The sequence below is a fragment of the Gouania willdenowi genome, chromosome 16 (genome assembly GCF_900634775.1).
Source record: "Gouania willdenowi chromosome 16, fGouWil2.1, whole genome shotgun sequence".
In the NCBI taxonomy this organism is placed as follows: Eukaryota; Metazoa; Chordata; class Actinopteri; order Blenniiformes; family Gobiesocidae; genus Gouania; species Gouania willdenowi.
Genome location: NC_041059.1, coordinates 4,255,428 through 4,277,738, shown reverse-complemented (window position 1 = coordinate 4,277,738; position 22,311 = coordinate 4,255,428). Strand labels below are relative to the sequence as shown.

Sequence of the window (22,311 nt, the reverse complement as noted above, 5' to 3'; positions counted from 1 at the left end):
ATTTTTGGTCACTTAATCCATTTTATTTCTGATTAAAACAATGATTTACATATTTAAGATTACTATATACTATGGCACAAATAATACATAACTTCCTGGATAACGGTGGATATTATTCAGATGAATAAATAAATATGGTTATCACAGATTCATAGAACAATGGACCAGCATTTTGCTAACTTTATGGATGGACCCCAAAAATCTCTCTCCTTTATTCCCCCTTATAGATGGTCCTGTCTCTACATTTTGTGTATTTCTGTTGACTTTTGTAAATTTTCAGCTATTTAGTGCATCATCCTTTTGTGTATTTTTTTTCTCCCATTTTGTGTATTTTTTTGGCGTTTTGAATATTTTCAGTTATTTTGTGTATGATCATTGTGATTTTGTGGTTCTTTTGCATATTTTTCAGTAAATTTGTATGTTTTTCTAAGTCGTTTTGTGCAATTTTCTGTCATTTTGTGTGTGTTTATTTGCTCTCATTTTGTGCATTTTTGTCGAAGTTGTGTATATTTTCAGTTCTTTTGTGTATCATTGTCGTGATTTTGTGGTCCTTTAGTGTATTTTTTCTGTAAACTTGTATGTCTTTGTAAGTCGTTATTTTTGCTGTTTTGTGTATTTTTCTGTCATTTAGTGTGTTTTTGGAGTCATTTTATGTAGTTTTTCCCCATTTTGTGTATTTTTTGATGACGCTTTGTATATTTTCAGTTATGTTGCGTATCATAGTTGTGATTTTGTCCGTTTGTGTATTTTTCAGTAAATTTGTGTTTTTCAGTCATTTTGTATATTTTTGAGGTTTTGTGTATTTTCTGTGTCATCTTCTGCATTTTGGGAAACGTCAAAGCGATCAGCAGACGCCTCTGAAGATGATCAGCAGTTGACAGTCGAAACATGTCAGGAGATCAAAGTATATTTTCTGAAAAAGTGAAACCTGAACATATTAAACCAGTGACTGATTGGAGTAAACTGGGAGCGGCTGCACTGCTTTACTTACAGGTATCAAACCTACAGTAGATGGATCTACTGATTCCCAGTGTGAAAAGTTCTAATCTTGAACCAAAAACCAGCTCGTTTGGTTGCTGTGAAGCGTGACAAGCATCTTCAGTCAACAAATAGACTTAGTATGATTTTTGATGTTTGTATTTTTCACTTTTTTTTTTTCTTCTCAAAAGTTCAACAAACTTTTGGATATCATGCTACAAATATGCTGACTCACCACTCCAGGCCTTGTGGACTTTGCTGAGGAAGAGGCGAGAATGGGACCCAAATGGAAGTTTGAACTCCCACTCTTCATTCACGTACGTCATTCTCACTCTGGTGTCTGCACCTGGGGGGGTTCCAGAAAGCGGGTTATGTTCAAACTCTATGTATGTTCGGGCTCCAAATGAGGGAAACTCTGAGTATTCCATTCCTGAAAGCAAGGTAAGTTTGACTCTAACATGAGTCTGTCACCATGGTAACATTCTTCATGAAATGAACCTGCTCACTGGCAGTTTTGTCTAAAAAAAAAAAAAAAAAAAACCCCTGGGTTTCTACCTGGCTCCGCCCACATGAACACCGCTTCTCAAGGAACACTTTCATTTACCATGACACTCTTCTCTGACACACATTAGTAACATCACACACCACAGACATGCTCACATCACAATGCAAACTACCGGAAAATTAATTTTTGAGGAAAAAACAAATCAGGTTTGTTTACTTTTGTTTTCAATGTGAACAGACACGTGTTTTATTAGTTTATTGGATTAGGTTAGGGTTAATGTTGGGGTTAGGGTTGCATGCGCGCACATATGCTCATAATCGGTCTCAGTACGAGGTAAACAGACCGTGACAGCGGGCTGCTGGACTCAAAACGCCTTCACTTTGTTGTTGTTGTTGTGTACACTAGTTAAAATCACTTCTCCTCTGTTATTCGTGGACAAATCAGGCTGTAATTTGGTAGCTATAATCTATGGATGTGTACACATCAACGCTCTGAGCCCAATTTTTGATTTGGGGCCCAGGAGGGGCCCCAAAAGAAGGAAAAAAACAAAAGTCGATTTCTCATTTATTTGTGAGTCAAATATTATGATGGTTGGTGGTACCGAATCATTGGCACATATACCAATATGTAAATGGAGCCCATTACCCGATGTGGGGGCGCCAGGGGGACCCCATTTTTCAAATGACTACTCCTCCGTTAGTTCTTGTTAGATCGGAAAGCAGTTTGCTATGAATATGATGCGATGCTCGGAGCCCTTTTTTTAAATGGAGCCCACCCCCTTTTTTTCGGCAATTCCCATTAAAGTCTTTTTCTCGGGGCGGTGTTTAGCTCAGTGGGTAGAGCGCCCGCCCCATGTACAGAGGCTATAGTTCCTCACCTGCAGCGGGTCCAGGTTCGATTCCCGGCCTGGGACCCTTTCCTGCGTGTCATTCCCTGCTCTCTCTGACCCCCTTTCCTGTCAAGCAACTGTCATATAAAGGCCACTAGAGCCAAAAAAATCCTTTAAAAAAAACAAAAAAAAAAACAAAAATAAAGTCTTTTTCTCATTTATTTGTGAGTCAAATATTGTGACAGTTGGTGGTACCAATTCATTGACACATACCAATATAAAAATTGGGGCCCATTGCTCCGTATGTGCCACGGGGGCCCCATTTGTCTAATGACTACTCCTCCGTTAACGCTCGTTGAATCGGGCTGTAATTTAACATGGATATTCTATGAGCGGATGTCAAGAGCCTCTCTGAGACCTTTTTTTACACGGTGGAATTCTTGGTAACGTGGTACGTACTATTCGGTGCAAAGACGTTCCGCGGGTTCATCCAAACTTGTTTTTTTTGCAAACTGTAGTTTTCTTTATATCATTGTGGATGCAGAGCATTTAGTGAAAGACACTGTATGCAGGGCAATCAAAAAGGTTGCATTTAAATGCCTACTGTAGTAGCGTCTGTAGTAAAATCCCCTGTATACGAACCTGAGGCAAATGTAAAGGAAAGACTGAAGAGCAATATATTATTATTACAGAAATATGACTGAATGCACACTACTTGCATATACTTATTGGCCCTAGAATTAGCATTACAATATGAATGTTACGGTGACACAACGGGTAAGGAAGCGCGCTAGGAAGCATAGGATTAGGGGTTCGAATCCAACATTAGTCTTTTTTTTTTTGGACGTCCAGACAACTCTGGCGACTACATTACATTCAAAATCAATGTAGATGATGCAACGTCACGTGGCCGTCACTGTCTGTAGAGCCGAGGCTGCACTGAGAGGGCTGTGCACTTCCTCTCCTAACTGAGGCCGAATGAAAGTGTCGTACTTCTTGAATACGCCTTTTAAACTCTACGTGTATTTTGAGTGAACTGTAATTACATGTGGCACTGTCTATGATAGGTGTTGTGAACGTATGGCTGGAGAAACAGTGGAAAAGTTTCTTGGAGGGGATGTAACTGAAACTAAATTGCCCCTCTGAGATAAATAAAACTAGGCAAGACCTGTATTCGCAAGGCAAATACGTATTTGGCAATTGAAAATTGGAAAAATTTAAAAAAAAGACAACATGTATGTGGATTTGTTGACAAGTTTGTTCTTTTTACTAATTAAATTAAAAGTAATAATGCAGGAGACAGACCTTGACCTTAAACACACATTGAAAGAAAATGTTGTTCAATGGTACCAGTCTGAGCACTGTCTCTCAATGTGTGGCCAGGTTATAGGGAATTTTTTTTTTGTGATGTCATGAACTTTAACCCCTACCGATCATTTTACTGGTAGGTCGTACAGCTTAGGCCTAATTAAATAAAATACTCCACTTGAGATGAGCTTTTCATAAAAGTAAGCATCGAACTTGAATAAATAAATAAATATTCATAGAGATATGGAAAATGTTGGTTTTTGACACTTAACGCAACCTTGGGCTTGACATTTTGGCTCCAAAAAAGGTCAAATGCACATCTTTGATATAACCCTTATGAGATGACATACGTGTCATTAGTGCTGCATTAATAGCCTAGGAGGAATTCCACGACAAATGAGTTGCGGAAGAAAAAGAATAAGAACTCCTACGATAACAATAAAGTATTCTGAATATAAAGTGATCAGCCCTCTCTATGCAGCAGCACCGGCTCCACAGACACATTCTATTCATACTATTACCCTGTCGTCAATGGAGCGATGAAGCGACCAAAAAGCGAGACAATGTTCAAACGACTAATCACGGGCGATTTAAGCGACTATAGTTGCTGAAGTGGCGTTTTGTGTGAACGCACCTTGAGAACAGGCTCATATTCCACAAACGCCTGCTTATTTCACCCATCGGGGTCAATAAATTACTCTTCCAGGTGGTTGCCATGGTAGTTCGTGTTATCTTAGCTCAATTTATGATGGCTTTCTATCGAGCTCATGCAAGTAAGTAACCCAAGGTTTACATACTACACGGTTGATTGACCCACTTCATACCAGCTGTAATGGAATCAGATACCCAGAGTTTCCCATCACTGGGTATATTGACCCAGAGTTTATGAATAGATTCAGAGTTTGTTGAACCTCCTTTCTGGAATACCCCTCTGGAGTCAGATTATAGTCAGGGATGTATAAATAAATATAAATATTATTATCGAATTATGAATAAAGTATAGACTGAAACTCACCCACAATTAACAGCTCTTCTGGTGAGGAAACTAAAAAAGAAGGAAAGGAAGACACATCAAACATTGTCACAATAAATATAACTCTGTTTGTTCCAAGAGGTTATTTGCAGACGGATTGACAAATCTAAATACACAAGTAAGACAGAGACAGACAGTTTATTTATTCAAGACTTTTATTTATTTAGAATAGTTAATTATCACTATGTGCAAAGACGAGGAATTTCAGGTTTTTAGGGCTTTTTTTTGTGCTGAAATTTGGCTTCCTTGAAAAAAAGCTGTGAGAAGGAATAAAAGAAAAGTTAAAGGCTACAAAATATAAATATATTCAATCAAAATAGTACATTTAACGACATTTTAAATGTATATTATGTAGGTACCAAATGGAGAACAAAAACATAGATCATATTTTGAGTTTTAAACTCCCATTATGTGTGTGAGGTACTCGAAATTATGTGAAGTCTGCAATTAAAGTACGTAAATGTATCTAAATAACTGTAAATGAATAGGATATGGTCTAAGAAATTAGTTTGAATTAAGGGTGTAATAAAAAGTCAATTCTACGATATATCACAATATTTCACCGTGCGATTATCGTATCAAACAAAAAAATGTCCAAATAGATTTTTTCAATCATGTTTTTTTTACTGGAAAAAAAAAACCCATTTAATTTGTGCTAACATATGCATAGTCATAAACTATGCTGAACAAAAAATTAAATACATAAATGCTGATTTAAATTTATAAACAATTAAATATATACTTGAATACATAATTAATTGCAAAAATAAATAAATAAATAAATATTTGTCTGTTACCATATTTATTTATTTCCTCAATTATGCATGCTATCTATATGTATGTATTTATGATATTATATATAGTATATACATAATTGAATTGCCACATCTATTTATTTACTTATTTCTGCATTTCCACATTTATTTATTTACGTATTTCTGCGTCATACGTTAATTAAGTGGGCGGTCCTAAATAAACTCTGAGGCAAAATCATATGGCAATATATCGCAATGTATATCATATTGTTTAGTATTGGGATAAAATCGTATCGTATTGTCAGATTCATGGCAATGCACAGCCCTAGTTTGAATGTGTAATTTTCTTAATGACACATTACGATCATAACGTCTCCTAATTAACAACAAAAAGTGTGACTTTTATCGACTAACTCACCTTCGACCACAGCAAAGTGCAGAGATACGGGAACGACGTCCTCCAGCGACACATCGTCAGCAGTAATGGCCATTCTACGATGGTTATAGATGAAGATTCTGCAACACCGTAAACACACGGTTTCTGAATAAGGTTTGGATTTATTACAAAAGGTAAAAACAATCAAAAAGCATATTTTTGTGGTGATTTAAAAGGAAAACTCTTACGCGTGTTCCTTTGCTGACTGCACCAGTCCCAGTAATCTGCTCTCTGCTCTTCCATCCACAAAGAAAACACACTGTACGGCATGTTTGGATTTTAGATAAGGAACCAATCTCATCACCTCTAAGACAGGAAATGTGATGCTTCTTTTAATTTATTATAGATGGTACTTTATATACATTTAAAATAGGATTTTTTAGTACGCAGGATTCATTTTTCAGTTTAAACGAGCTGTGATATTTAGATTGTTCACTAATATGTTACCCCTCTTTTTATAGATTAATAGACATACTGTATACAGAGGCAAATACTACAATGCAAAATTGAGGCAAATTCATTTAAAACATAAAAAATGTGTAAACACGGCCAATATATCTAAATATATAATCTAAATGTAAAAGTCAGGGTCTGTCGACCTGTCCACTTTCCATAATTTCATTTAGCCTTACACTTGTTGACCAATTTAACATTTAGATTTAAATTTAGATTCAACATTTAGATTTAGATTTAATGTTAAGATATGTATTCAACATTTAGACTTAGATTCAACATTTAGATTTAGATTTAATGTTAAGATATGTATTCAACATTTAGACTTAGATTCAACATTTAGATTTAACAATTAGACTCAACATTTAGATTTCGATTCAACATTTAGATTTAGATCAACATTTAGATTTAGATTTAACATTTAGACTCAACATTTGGATTCAACATTTAAATCTAACATATAGATTTAGATTTAACATTTAGATTCAAAATTTAGACTCAACATTTAGATTTAACATTTATGTTTCGATTCAAGGGGCGCACGGTGGCTTAGTGATTGGCACGTCCGCCTCACAGCATGCTCTCCCCTCCCACAATCCAAAAACACGACTGTAAAATTGATTGGAGTTTCTAAATTGCCCGTAGGAGTGAGTGTGAGTGGTTGTCTGTGTATGTGTTGCCCTGCGATGGACTGGCACCCTGTCAAGGGTGTACCCGCGCCTAGCGCCCAGTGTGAGCTAGAGATAAGTACCGGCACACCCCCGTGACCCTGAAAACAGGAACAAGTGGGTCTGAAAATGGATGAATGGATTTAGATAAAACATTTAGATTTACATTTCACATTAAAATTTAACATTGTGATTCAACATTTAAATTCAGATTCTACATTTAGATTTAACATTTTGATTCAACATTTACATTTTGATTCAACATTTTCATTTAGATTTATTTTTCATGTGTACACGTTTTTTAAAAATGATATAGAACATGCTGTTTTACACGAATTTGTCTCAAATAAAACGAAAAATGAGCTAAATATTAAAAAAAAAATGCCTGCTATAAAACAGTGTTTACGTTCCCATAGAACAGCCCAGAGGGGAACAGTGCTGCCACCCAGTGGACACGTGGTGTCTTTACAGTGATTATAATAAACAAACACGCTGCTGTAAATGACTAGGACTGTAAAAACATTGACTGATTAAAACCAGTGTGCAGTAAACTGGGAGTAGAGATGTGTAGAGGTAGTAACCATGAAGCCCCACAGGCTCCCCAGGCCTCCCTGGTACTGGTAGAACTGGTGCCATGTCAGAGCCAACTTCAGCCTTTAACAGAACCAGGCCAGAATACACATAAAAGGATACTATGACGCAGTTTTCTCCGCTTTGTAAACTTTCTTGAATTGCGACGGACTGGTCCATGGTGGTCTATGGTGGTCTATGATGGTTTATATGGTGGTCTATGGTGGTGATAGATGAGTCCAAAGCGGTGATTTCTCCGAAAATCCCGGAAGGCAGCACGAGGAGTTGGACGTTGAAGTGTTTTTCTAGAATTCCGACATCGTTCCTTCTTTTAGTCCAGATGTTTTTAGCTTTTCACTCCACGAGCCCAGCCCAGTTCCAGCCCCACTCTCACTCTGCCACGCACGGATTCACCCACTGTGACCTCGTCTCTGTGTGACGTCATCACCGAGCTGTCAGTCAGAGCAGCCAATGGGTTTAGACTATCTGACTATTAATACATTAAAGAACAAAGTGCTCGGTGTGCTTTTTCATGTATTTCGCCTTTATTTTGAATGTCTCCATGGAGTCATTTGGTGTATTTTTAATGTAATTTTGCGTTTTTGATTTTGGTTATCATTTTGTATATTTTTCTTTTATTTCTGTTATGGGGGGTGTTGTGTTTTTTTGAGTCATTCTGTGTATTTTTTTTTTTTTTTTTTTTTTGCTGTTTTTGTTTGTATTTTTTTTTGTCATTTTGTGTTTTTCTTGTTATTTTTGTAGTCATCTTATGTTTTAGTAATTATGTGTATTTTGGATGTCATTGTGTAATTTTAAATGTTTTAATTTTTGTGTCCTGTATGTTTTTTTGTGTTTTTGGAGCCACTCTTTTTGTGTGTGTGCGTGTTATAAGTCGTCTTATTTTTTGCAGTAGAAAATAAGCAGAAGCACTCGACCATTTATTTTAGAAAGAAGAAGTAACTGTTTATTTTAAAAGGAACTGTCATTTTTATTGATTCACAATGCTTCCTTTCATTACATAGAAAGTTATGACAATTTAATTTAACAATTTGATTTGTTGCCAATGATGTAATCAACTAAAAAAAAAAAAACCTGGCAAATAATGGGCATGACACATCGTGAATGTAGTTAAATTGGCAAAAATAAGCATGAAATATGGCGAAAAGAGGTTAAAAGTGACAATAATGGGACAAAATATGTGACACTAGGTGGAAAAGTGGTGGAAATGCCAAAAATGTCTTGAAAGGGGAACAAATGTACAGAAAATGCATTGAAATTTGATGGAGAAGTGGCGGAAATGGGAGTAATGGAGTAAAAATGCATTAAAAGGAGCAAAAATACGGCAAGAAAAAGTGATGAAACTAGGTTAAAATATGGCATGTTTGGTGGAGTAAAAAAAGGGCTCAAATTGTTCAAACAAGTTCTGATGAACTACGGCCGCCCCGCGAAACGTCTCCACGCCAAATAGCGCGTACCACGTTCCTGAGAATTCAGTCAAATGACTCGGTTCCACCGAGTAAAACAAATAAAATTGTGCAATGTAAAATTGTAAACTACGTTGAATTGCCACGACTATTCCGATAAATTTAGAAATTACCGGAAAAGGAGGTGGGCCCCCGTACCCCCCTTTGAAAAAGGTCTCTGAGAATAGTACGTACCACGTTACCAAGAATTCAGTCAAATGACTCGGTTCCACCGTGTAAAAAAAGGTCTCAGAGAGGCTCTTGACATCCGCTCATAGAATATCCATGTCAAATTACAGCCCGATTCAACGAGCATTAACAGAGGAGTGGTCACTTAAAATTGGGGCCCCCTGGCGTCCCCGTAGCACATACGAAGTAATGGGCCCCATTCATATATTGGTATGTGTCAATGATTTCAAAAAAGGGCTCAGAGCATCTCATCATATTCATTCATAGAGTATTCATATCAAACTGCATTCTGATTTAACCAGAACTAATGGAGGAGTGGTCATTTAAAAAATGGGGCCCCCGGAGGCCCCCTCGTGGCACGTACAAAGTATAGGGCCCCATTTACATATTGGTATGTGCCAATGATTCGGTACCACCAACCGTCGTAATAATTGACTCGCAAATAAATGAGAAATCGACTTTCGTTTTTGTTTCTTTTGGGGCCCCTGGGCTCCAAATCAAAAATTGGGCTCCGAGCGTTGATGCGTACACTAGATCCAAGACATAGATTTAAATGTTTTATTTTAGTTTAAGGCACAGTCATATATATATTGTTTTTGTACAGTAGATAAACCTAGAGATCAAACAGACACATTTCTGTCTTAGCATTTACATTAAACAAACTTTGAAATGTACTTCACAAACTATACAAAAGGAAACACTCACAATCCACAAATTACAGCCAAAAAAACAAAACAACAAATCAGTTTAAGTGCAGAAATGAACATTCATAGTAACAGAAATGTTACAACAAGCCGTTGAGCACAGCTTTAACATTTAAAGTGCTTCCAGAGTTGAGTCACATATCCTCCTGATAGATTATAGAAACCAAAGCGCTGATGTTTACATGGTTTAATTAGTGTTTAGATTGGTTTGGAGTAGGACAGGGACGAGGAACTCTGTGTGTTTGGATTTTATTCCTGAAATTTTTGGTCACTCGAGTCATGGCCAAGAAAATGTGAAAGCTTGAAACTTTATTTATCTATGTTTAGTATCCACTTTACTCTGCACAGCAGGTTTCAGATATCTGTAAGGGCCTGGACTACAAAAGTGGATTTCCTCTTATCGCTCTAATTTCCAGGATTTATTCCCTGTGTGCTGTATTACTTCCTTCCTGCTTTTTCTGCAGCAACAGTGTTGTTTTCGGTCTGAATTATGGATTTTAATTGTTCACATTTTTAAAGAATTATTCCTCAATTGTGACGTAAGTCTGCAGAGTTTCTCTGTGGTTGTGATTGGTCTGACGCTGCAATCTCCACCCCGTGCACGTAGCCAGAACGTGTTTATGTCCTCCTTCGTAGTACGGGCGCTTTGTGACAGAGACCGTTTGGTTAGGTGAAGCTTGCTAACATAAATATATCCCAGGATATACTTATCCAGCTTCGTAGTACAGGCCCAAAGTGAATACTTTGCATGTTAGAAAACCCAAAGCATGTGAAATTGTTTAAATAAGGGCATATTCATGTAGCAAATCACAGCGTTTTATGTAGTCCCTGGACTAAAATGAGTTTCATGCAGGTTTGGGATCATTCTTTTTGAGTCTGTGGGAGTAAATCAGAGAACATGTCCCACACCACACCCCCACTTTAGAAATCAAAACCCCAGAGGCCTTCCTTCAAGTGTCAACCACTATATTTGTAAATTATATTTGGAGATTTTTAATAACTCGTGGCTCTTAGATGTTTATCTTATTGCAGCTGTGAACAGACTTAGTTTCTTCTGGTAAATTCAGGATTTTAAACCCATTCACAACTCTTCTAGAATAAATAAATAAAGCTAAAAACTAATAATAAAACTTAATCAACATATTGAAAAGAATTTATAGTTTGAAGCAAACTTTCACGAATGTACGGTCTTTAATGCTCCATGTTGCTACAGAGCAGTGGTTCTCAACCTTTTTAGCCCACCCCCCCAAACTGTGATAACCACATTTATCTATTTATCTGAATAATATCCACAGTTATCCAAGAAGTGTATTATTATTTGTACCATAGTAGATAGTCAATAATTAGTCAATCTTAAGGACAAAATTCTTGTTTTAATCAGAAGTAAAATGGGTTAAAAGTGACCAAAAGTGGTGGAAAAGGTGGTGAAATGGGATTTTAAAAACCACAGAAATTGGTTAAAAGTTGCAAAATTGAAGTGGCCAAAAAACAGACAGAAAAAGTAGGAAAAATTAGTTTAAACTGGCCAATATTGGGTGTGACAAATTGTGAATGTGGTTAAATTGACAAAAATGAGCATGTTATATGGTGAAAAGTGGTAAAAATGAGTAAACCTATGTGACATTAGGTGAAAAAATGTGGTGGAAAGGGTTTATAAGTGCTGAAAATGTCTTGTCAGTTGAAAAAAGTTACAGAAAATCTATTAAAATTTGATGGAGAAGTGGTAGAAATGAGTAGAGAAATGTAGCAAAAATATGGCAAGAAAAAGTGATGACAATAGGTTAAAATATGGTGAGTTTGGTGTAGTTGCAGAAAAAGGGTAAAAAAGATAAGCAAAAATGGCCTCAAAAAATATTCCTCGATTCTTGAAGGCATCTGACGACCCCTTCCCAGTGTTTTGTGACCACAAATGGGACAGTGACCCCAAGGTTGAGAACCCATGCTAAAGAGGACATGTAAGCATGCACATCTCCAGTCCCTCAGATCAGCAAAGAGACGACAAGCAGACAAAGTAAGCAAGCAATGGTTTCTGAATGAACGTCACATTTCGTGGCCAAAGAAGGGACGTTCAGGGTCCCGTTGAGCCACAGGCAGGACGAGGTCATGGTGGCGTTGCAACACTCCATATTACACGGTGGAGCCGTCGACTGTTTGCACGCTGTGTAGACGGTGCAGTTTGTGCACCCTGCGCTCCATTGGGTGGTGGAGCCCACTGTTTCCTTTTTCAGCTGTAGAGAGTGAAAGACACATGCTCCTAATATCATTTATCATCACAATAAACATTCTTATAAGTAGTTCAAACTTTATACTTCCTCTTTTATATACAGTATGTTTTATAAAATGCAACATTGTAGCTCAGGGGTGTCAAACTCATTTAGTTCAGGGGCCAAATACAGAGCAGTTTGATCTCAGGTACGTCACAGATTTTAAGTGGGAAAAAGAGCAATTTGTGCCCTAGTTTTGTACATGTATAAATGAAATATAAAGTCTATAAGAGACCAACAATGGCATTAAGTGATCTTGAACTTAAATAAACTTACATTTCCTTGATATTAAGAACAATTGTTATTTATTTAGTAGAATAATTGAAGTAAATGTGAGGATTTTGAAAAAATTTGAGGTTAAGAAAATGTGATATAAGCACGTGAAAATTATAAATTTGTATTTGGAGGGGTTAAGATGTCTACAACTGAATCATTTAGAAATGTATACAATGATACATGTTTTTTTTTTTTTTTTTTTTGCATTATTTTTACTTTCTCCTGCGGGCCGCATAAGATGCTCTAAAGGCCCGGATTTGGCCCCCGGGCCTTGAATTTGACACATTTTGTAGCTAAATGTATTTGGACTTTTTTTCTCAGTGTTTACACTATTAATATTATCACTAATAATAATAATGAAGCCCATACTAATTGAGTCTGAATTACTCTGTTAAATCACAATCCAAATCTATTTAATAATTAAAATAGAATTATAAAAATAATGAAATAAAATAAAATAAATTACAATAAATACATTTTTAAAAATGCAATGGGTTAATCTACCTGTTTTTACAGTACCTACTGGTATTCCGAAGCACCAAATTCTTCCAATATTTTCCATAAACATTGGGAATTCTGACTTTTTTTCTTCTTTACTTCAGTTTGTTTTTTGCATGTCTCTTTAGGGCAGGGGTGTCAAACTCCTTTTAGTTCAGGGGCCAAATACAGAGCAGTTTGATCTCAAGCGGGCTACATATTTTATACAGGTAAACAAGTAATTTTCACATTATTGTTCTCTAGTTTACACTTCTACTATACACAAAATACTAATTATGTAAGAAACCAACAATATCCAAGCAATAAGTGACAGATATCAGTCCAAACAGGATCTTCACTTTAAATTTCCTAGATTTTGTGATCAATTTCTATTTAATTAGGGTAATATTATATGATAATTTGAGGAAAATGTAAGGATTTTGTTAGAATTGTGAGTTTTTTTCATCAGTTTAACATTCAAAATGACTGCAATCACGCTATATAAACACCGGGAAAATTGTGAGCACCTGCAAATATTGTTGGGTTTCATTTTTACACAATCATTCATGTTTTCTCTGTCATTTTTGCTTTCTTCTACAAGCCAAATTGGATTATCCAAAGGGCCGGATTTGGCCCCCAGGCCATGAGTTTGAAACGTATGCTTCAGGGGCTCCGTAGATATTCATGGAGTATCATTGCAAATGTTAAAAACACATAGTATAGAGCAGTGGTTCCCAAACTTTTCACAGTCCCGAACCCCTTCAGACAATTAACCTAAAACTATGTACGCCCTACTGCTGTACACTAAAAAAAACACAATAATGTAATGTCATATACAATGTAACCCTAGAGCATAAATCTGGCCATTTAGACCATCAAATTTGGCAGGAGGAAGTTAAAAAGACAGATAAATCAGCTAGGATCTCAGATATCTAAATACACAAATTCAAATTCAATATTTGAAGAATCACAATTTTCCCATGCTTTTTTCCCATGACTGCATTCATTTTAAATTTAAAATCGGTCAAAGAAGTCAATTTTCCTGCAATTACTTAACATAATTTCCATGAATTAAATAAATATTGGTCTCAAAATTAATGACATTTTATAGAGAAAATCCTGCAGGAACTGATATATATATATATTTATATTTATCCTATTTATCCTTTATTCTATATCTATCCTTTATTTATCCCTCATCCTTTATATTTATCATTATTATTATTATTATTGTTGCTGGGTTGTTCTTTGTTTTTTTTTATTTTTGTTGTTGTTTGTTTTGTGCACCAACTACCAGGACAAATTCCTTGTACTGTCCTTCAAACTGTACATGGCCATTAAAAACATTTCTGATTCTGATTGTGATTCTGATATGTCACTTATTACTTGGATATTGTTGGCGCCTTACATACTTTATGTTTGATTTACACATTGTGTCAAGTCGAAACTTGGGCACATTAATCAAGGTTTTTCTATTTCTATTCACGTTCCCCCTATGAAAATTTGCGTACCCCTGGGGGAATCTGTACCCCACTTTGGGAACCTAGGGTATAGACAACATTCAACACACATAAAGCACTTTAAAAACAGAAATATAAAAACAATGCTTTTATTGGTAGAATTAAGTCAAATTAAAGTCTCCCACTGCCCATCTGATGATTTCTAATAGCACAATAAAAAGTGCATGCTGGGTATTCAACGTGACTGACCTGACAGTGAGGATGTTTGGAGGAACATGATTGGAGAGCTTTGTTCGGGAAGTCTGTGTAGCAGGTGCTGCCTGTGCACGTCCCGTTTTGACACTTTTTATTCTAAAGATTAAAAACAAAAAAAAATACAAAGTTAATATATCACAAACACACCATGGCTTTTGTTAAATGCTTGTATGTATTTAACGTAAGACCCCATTTGAGAGAGAAATGTAGACCTAGTTGTTTACCTGTTCTTTCAAACACTCTCATGAAGCTATTTTTCATACCTTGTCGGCTGTAGTGGGTGCACTGGTGGTTGGAGGCACTGGTGTGGTCACTGTTGGTGTGATAACTACAAAAACCAAAACATTTCATTTAACAATGAGGCAGTTTGGTTCCAAAGGAACATCGCTGCTGTGTAGAAATACTTTGAGGTTATTGACAATAAAAAAATATTTAAAAGAACAATATGAGCAATTTGTGTTTTATTTGATCAATTATAGCATAACTTTTGCATCAATAGGTACCGGTACTTGTACCACAAATCTGATTAGTTGTATCCGTACAAGTTCTGGAAAAAAAGTGGTTTAGATAAAATCTGCTAGTTTTATTTTGAAGGGTTGAAGGGGGAGTTGTTTGAAAAATAGTAAAAGCAAAAATGTGTTTAAAATAAGATGCAATTTCATTTTTATTTATTTTTAGTTTGCGAATAAAAAGCACTGATATAATAATCTGGTGTTGTTCAGGTGAACAAATTTTCTTTAAAACATATTTCTCTTCAGTGCGAAGTGTTATTTGTAAAAAAAAAAAAAAAGTTACTGAATTGTTGTGTAAAATTGTGTACCTTGCATTGATTATTTTCAAAATCAGAATCAGAATTAGAAGTACTTTATTTATCCCAGGGGGGTGTCAAAGAGGATTGAGAAATATTACAAATAAAAATAATAAACACTAAACAAAGAAAAAAAGAAAACTAAATAATAATAAGTGTACACATTACAGCAGAGGCAGACAACTACCGGAAAATTAAGAATCAATAAAAATTAAACTGCATCAAATTTTGATTCAATAACTTTTGACATGCGGGTCGTGGACAGCTGGTCGAAAATAAATAAATACTTAATGTCTCTCATGTTAGACTTGTCTTTTATTTTGAAAGAAGCTTTTCTTTTGACAGTTATGTCGTGAAATGCAGGCTGTACAGGAAAATATTTTGATTTATGTTTTCAAAAAGATTATATATGTGTGTTTTTGAAGAACAAAATTGGGTTTGTTGAATTCTAAAAAAAAAGTGAGTCGCAATTTAATGACCGTGGCAAAATGAGGGTCCCAGGTTGAGACCAGTTGAGACCCCATGATGTAGATAATTGACGTACGAAAAGATCAACCACTCTGGTTAATTACCTGTGGTGGTCGTTATTATCAAGTCCGTGAAGCTGTCATTCATGCAGCCGGTGTAATTGCAGCATTTCACCGTACAGTTGACTTGCGATGAGTTTCCACAGCTTTCGGAACAAGAAGCGCTGCAGCCAACAATGTAGCACAATTCATTCGGCCTTGTCAGCTGACAAATACCAGAATGACATTAAAGGATATGGTTAATCTTTCACTCTTTGTCAAATGTGTCACAAACATGTAATGCTGCTAAAAGTTTCTTAAAAGGAATGAATGAGGAATGATAGTTTTACTTGTATACCTACTTGACAGTATGCACCCGGAGCACATTGCGTGGCGTTTTGACTCATGTACATTGCGTAGCAGTCAGAGTTGTTACAGGAGAATGACGGACAGTATATCTGTGTTGGTGGGAGTTGATTTAGACATAAAGAAGTTGAGAAGCTACATGTTTGGTGGGGGGGAAGCAAGGCAAGATAAAATGTAGATATAGATGCTTCTTTCTAACAAGAACTTGCCATGTTCATGGATGAAATGTTTGACGACACGGGTGCCTTCATTGTGGTCATGCTGTCTGTGTCAGAGAGATTGATATCAAGGTTAGTAAAAGACAAAAACCATGTACAAAGATAGTAAAACATGATATTTGCGACAACCCACACCTGTTGAGCTTGAAGTCATGGTAGACATCGCAGATGCTGAGGAAGCTGAAGTTTGCAGAGTTGTACTTGCCATTGGGGTTTCTGAGGCAGCCATACCACCTGTTGAACCAACTGTAGAGGGGGCAGAGTTGGTTCCTGTATTTAAAGCATTGACAGAAGTTGAAGTTGCTGATATGGCATTGCTTGTGTTGATGTCAGAGCGAGTGACGGTTGATTTGCCTCCTGATGGGCTTGTGGGAAAGACGGTGTTTTTGGCATTTGTGGCACTGAAGGTGATGGTGGCCGCTGTGCTTCCTAAGATAGATAATGTTTGGCTAGTAACGGAGGTAACTGTGAGTGGTTTAGTGGTGGCTGTTGTATCTTCAGTACTGGTTTGTTGTGGGACTTTGGAGGTGATTGTATCAGAATTCATGCCGGTGCTTGCTGTACCTCCAGAGGTGAGAGATGGTTCTGTGGTGATGGAGGGTACACTTCCAGGGGTTGTAGAAAGAAGAGGTGAGTTAGTGGAGGGTGTACCTTCAGAGGTGGTTGTTGTGAGGAAGTTGTTGCTAGTGGAGGTCATGCCAACAGAAGGGGACTGTGAAGCAATGGATGCTGTGTTTGTTGATAGAGTTAGTGATGGGCTTAAAGTAGTTAAAGCTATAGCAGATGTCCCAATCGATTGTAGACCTTTAGACGTTGCTGTTGGGGAGGCAGTTGCTGTTAAAGATTGTGTAATGGTGGAGGGTGAAGCTATAGAGGTTGTTGTTGTTGTTGTTGAAGACTGTGGAATATTTGATGATGAACCTATGGAGGTAGCAGTGAAAGATTGGAGGGTGGTGGATGGTGAACTTGCAACAGTGGTTGATGCTGCTGGGGAATCAGTTGTTAAAGATTGTGTACCGGTGGGGGGTAAAGGTGTAGAGGTTGTTGTTGAAGATTGTGGAATAGTTGATGGTGAACCTATAGAGGTACTAGTGAAAGGTGGGAGGGTGGTGGATGGTGAACCTGTAGTGGTGGTTGATGCTGTTGGGGAATCAGTTGTTAAAGATTGTGTACCGGTGGGGGGTAAAGGTGTAGAGGTTGTTGTTGAAGATTGTGGAATAGTTGATGGTGAACCTATAGAGGTACTAGTGAAAGGTGGGAGGGTGGTGGATGGTGAACCTGTAGTGGTGGTTGATGCTGTTGGGGAATCAGTTGTTAAATATTGTGTGATGGTGGAGGGCAAAGACATCGAAGATGTTGTTGGAGATTGTGGAAAGGTTGACTGAGAATCTATGGACGAAGTGAAAGACTGGAGAGTGGAGGGTTGTAAGCCTGCTGAGGTGGCTGCAGGGAGAAGCATGGTGGTCGATGCTGTGCCTGTTGCTGTTGATACAAATCTGGTGGATTCAGTGATTGGCAAGACAGATGTTAAAGATTGTGTTGTGGCTGATGGTGAACCTGAAGAGATGGTGGCAGCAGAAGAGGGAAGGACAGAGGATGATGAACCTGCAGAATTAGATGTGAAAGATTGGAGGGTGGAGGAAGTTAAATCCACTGCAGTTGATGCTGTGCCTGTGGAGGAAGTAGTGAGAGGTTGTGTTGTAGTGGGTAGTGACGCTCCAGGAGGACCTGTGGAGGATGAAGAATCTCCAGAGGAAGTTGTGGCCGATGGAGGGTTGCTGGTTGAAGAACCTACAAAGGAGGGTGAGGGAGACTGGGTTGAAAGCAAAGTACCTCCAGTGCTTGTGGAGCTCATGGACTGGGTGGTGCTTGTTGATGCTGCATTGTTGCTGGTCATCGCAGGCTGGTTGACAGCGAGGGATTGGGTAGCAGAGCTTGGTTGGTTGGTAGGGGAGCTTGTTGATTGTGTAGCAGAAGAAACCATGGATGTGGAGACAGACTGAGGTGGGCCAGTTGCAGCTTGCACTAATACTAATGGTAGAAGAAATCCCAACAAGAGATGCAGAAGTTCTGAAAAGAGGGATAGTTTGGAAAACATACAAAAAAATAAGTTTGTGTTCAGGGTTGGAGTAACAATAACACTCTGAATGATTGCCTGGCAATCCTAGTTATAAAACACACATATTAACTTTGAATATAACGTGCTGCTTTGGTTATGGGTGTTAGATAAGGTTAAAATCCCAGAATGTTTGTTCATCTTATGGTCTGTGTGGGGTTTTCTCCTTGTACTCGAGTTACCGCCACCATGAAGGTCATGTTTTCACTAGCGTTTATCTATTTTTTTTGGCTGTTAGCAGAATTACGTCAAAAGCACTTAACAGATTGTGACAAAAGTTTTACCAAAGATAGACCTTACGCCATAGAAGATGCCATTCAATTTTGGAGGGGATCTGGAAGTATGAACTGATTCTGGATCAATCCCTATTGGCAAAATTTCCAAAAATGCATTACCTTGTTTGGTAATGACCCATCTTTGTGAAATTGAACTCAGTTTTGTCGAATTGGTTCCTCGATTACTTCACTGTTTCATCCGGATCGGATTTGAATTGCGCAAATTTAAAAAAATGGGGTCGACCATGGATTTGGACCTACTGATATTTTTGGAGATATAAATGTCTTCCGAGCTTTTCAAGTGTAAATGGACATGGTTCCATGATCAGGATCACTGAGGTTTGCCCTCTGAGTGCTCTTGTTATTAAAACTACAAATCTAATGACAAAAGCATGGTAGGTAATATGAATCAAATCAAAGTTAGGGGGCTTTGACCAAGAGGAGGAAATCATACCCCAAAAGTCACAGAACTTTGACTCACATGAACAAAGTTATGAAAAAAGTAATTTACTGAAAATGAATGAAAACAGTCTTTTAGTTTTGTAACCAAACTCTTCAAATATTGTTTTGATGGTCAGAATTTGGCACATTTTTAATAATGTTCCATGACTTTGTTTGTCTTTTGTTTGTGCTGGACTTGTGCTTAGTGTTCCAATCTACGGATTGTCATAATTCAAACGTAATTTTTAAAACTCAGAGTTTTGCCAACTGTATCTTCCTTTATGGGTATATGATGTGTAACACCATGCACTGTGTTGGGAGGGAACAAAGATATGTAAAATAAAAAGGGTAAAGCAGTTTTGAAGTGAACATGACACACTGTAACCAAGTGGCCCGACACGTGTCATCTTTTAATTCATGTGAGAGTAGATGGAATATCTTTGCTTTTGGGACTATGGCTACCAACCCCCAGAGTTATACAGTGACCCCCTCCTGTAAATGTATTTTTATACACCCTGAAGTGTATCAAAATGAATAAATACCTTATAATATGAACAAAAAGCATGAAAACATCATCTCACCTGAATGCTTTGTGAAAGTGATGATGGCCATTGTTTCCTGAACAAGAGTAAATGATGCTCCTTGTTTCACCTGCAAATGTCACATCAGCTAACCTCATTTTAAAAAGCAACAACTACAGCTCTTTGCCAGCAGATTTAACAATTTGCACAGTCTTTATGTTAAGAAATACACTGAAACAGCTCATTTTGAATTTTTCTTTTTCAGCTTCTAATGAAATTTGTATTTAGTTTTAGTCCTGATTACGTCTGAATAAATAATTTCACATAAAGTGTTGCCCTTTTAGACCAACTTATTGCTTTTTATTAAGAATTATCAGCTGTATGGACAAAATTTGTTTTGATTGTTAAGTCCAGGAAATATATTATATATGTTTGTTGATTTTAATAAATAAATAGGTTATAACTTGTTCATGAAAATCTATTTTTTTATTATTACTTGTAGTTTGTATTTTTCTTGACAACAGTCTCTGATTTACTGCCCTATTATATTTTTTCACTGTCTATCTATGGGGCACCGATTGTAAAGTTGCGTATGCTAAAAAAAGCCCAGCAACTTTTCACAACATTTAGCAACAAACAACGTTTCAAAAACGTAAGTTAATTTTTTTATGTTACTTTTGACCAGATTTACAGCAATATTTGTCAAATTTGTGAAATTCACTTTTCTTGTAAAAATATAATGTCAATGTTAAGTCTAAATTTAAATGTTAAAATCTAAATCTAAAAGTTAAATCTAAATGTAAATATTAAATATAAAGATTAAATGTTAAATCTAAATGTTGAATGTAAATCTAAATATTAAATGTAAATCTGAAATTTGAAATGTAAAATCTAAGTCTAAATATTAAATCTAAATATGAAATGTTAAATCTAAATGCTAAATGTAAATCTGAAATTTGAAATGTAAAATCTAAATTTAAATATTAAATCTAAATATGAAATGTTAAATCTGAAATTTTAAATGTAAAATCTAAATCTAAATATTAAATATAATTATGAAATGTTAAATGTAAATCTAATCTGAAATTTGAAATGTAAAATCTAAATCTAAATGTAAAATCTACCGTAGATGTTAAATCTAGATCTAAATGTTAAATCCTAATGTTAAATCTAGATCTAAATGTTAAATCCTAATGTTAAATCTAGATGTTAACTGTTAAATCTAGATCTAAATGTAAAATTCAAATAATACATTTTAAATCTAGATGTTTAATATTAAATCTAAATCTAAATGTTCAATCAAAATGTTAAATTTGAAATCTAAATGTCATGGCTGAAACTAAATATCTATGTAATATGCAAATTCACTAGAAGTACTAAAAAATAAGCTCATTGACGCAAACATTTAATCCCCATATCTATCACGTCATTAATGTTCAAAAACATATTTCAAGTGTCTTATTTCACACAGGAATATCAGTGAACACAATTAAAATTGTGTTTGTTCTGCGATCGATTCCCGTGAGAGCGTCGGCTTGTTTTTCCCTGCATGACCTCCTATGGGTTCGACACCCTGGAAACTCAACTAAGTGACAACAGTAGCCATTTCACTAAATCACAACTTTGTCATTCCACGGGCGACCGTTATGCTAAATTGTATCATAAAATATTAAATATGTTCAGAAAAAGTTGAATCCTTTATTTGAATTTGAATTTTTTGATTATTCAAAAGGGACGATGCACGTTAATAAACAGAAATGAGCCAGATTTAGTTTTCATCTGGTGTCCCAGGCCAGATTTTAAAAGGCAACATAAAATGTAAATAGTATTAAATACAGAGAGAATACAACATGACAAAAGAGAACATGTATATGACAAATAAAAAAAATAATCACTGATAAAACAAAGCACCAAGACTGGACAAAAACTCTCAGAATTTACTCACAAAAAAAAAAATTACAACAGGAACATGGTTCAAACAAAAAAGTGAATCCATACTTAACACAATAGAAACAAATAATGTACAAAAATCTAAATAAAATGAATTAAAAGGCTGTTGGTCAAGAGGACATGTTTTTAGCTGGCGAGAATTCTTAATGTCATATATGAGGCCAATATACGTTTAGAAACTGTAAACACAACGTTCTGTAATCTGGAAATATTTTCTTAAAAGAAAAAAGTCCAATTTTGATGATTTAAAACAATCTTGTTCATGAAAACAGAATAAACGACATATTTTAGTTCTCCAAATTAACTTCTTTACATAAATTGAAAGTCACCTGCAACATATTCAGTTTTCCCACATTAGACACAATAATTCATGTTATAAAATGTGTAAAAACCCTAACTTTCACTTACCCCTTGTGCTCTGTGCACGCTTTATGTCAGCTGCAGTTGACTAGAATGACTTCTCTCTCTCTCTGTGTGTGGATATTCC

At 36.2% G+C, this 22,311-nt stretch overlaps 2 protein-coding genes across 9 annotated transcripts in view; both read right to left on the bottom strand.

The window, feature by feature from the left end:
- inpp5b (inositol polyphosphate-5-phosphatase B) overlaps positions 1-7,994 on the bottom strand; it is a 33,508-nt gene extending 25,514 nt beyond the window's left edge. Inside the window, exons 1-5 of one of the 2 annotated variants that reach the window (XM_028469902.1) lie at positions 7,659-7,994; positions 6,033-6,112; positions 5,827-5,924; positions 4,636-4,665; positions 1,214-1,324 (exon numbers count right to left, since the gene is read on the bottom strand). In XM_028469902.1, coding sequence (XP_028325703.1) covers positions 1,214-1,324; positions 4,636-4,665; positions 5,827-5,924; positions 6,033-6,112; positions 7,659-7,715 — 376 coding nt within the window. In that variant the 5' untranslated portion in view covers positions 7,716-7,994. The remainder of the gene's footprint in view (positions 1-1,213; positions 1,325-4,635; positions 4,666-5,826; positions 5,925-6,032; positions 6,113-7,658) is intronic. The other variant, XM_028469903.1, reaches the window with a different exon arrangement.
- Positions 7,995-11,651: 3,657 nt separating this feature from the next.
- Positions 11,652-22,311, bottom strand: LOC114478281 (mucin-5AC). 7 transcript variants are annotated; one of them, XM_028471251.1, is made up of 10 exons: positions 22,233-22,311; positions 19,935-20,004; positions 18,079-18,591; positions 16,657-16,767; positions 16,513-16,568; positions 16,300-16,395; positions 16,004-16,163; positions 14,887-14,951; positions 14,618-14,719; positions 11,652-12,119 (listed from the first exon to the last, which is right to left on the bottom strand). In XM_028471251.1, the coding sequence occupies exons 2-10, from the start codon at positions 19,963-19,965 to the stop codon at positions 11,871-11,873; spliced, it is 1,383 nt and encodes a 460-aa protein (XP_028327052.1). In that variant the 5' UTR covers positions 19,966-20,004; positions 22,233-22,311; the 3' UTR covers positions 11,652-11,870. The 7 variants fall into 7 exon arrangements, with proteins under 7 accessions (XP_028327052.1, XP_028327056.1, XP_028327057.1 ...); XM_028471255.1 differs by having other exon boundaries at positions 18,355-18,591; XM_028471256.1 differs by having other exon boundaries at positions 16,657-16,755; positions 18,355-18,591.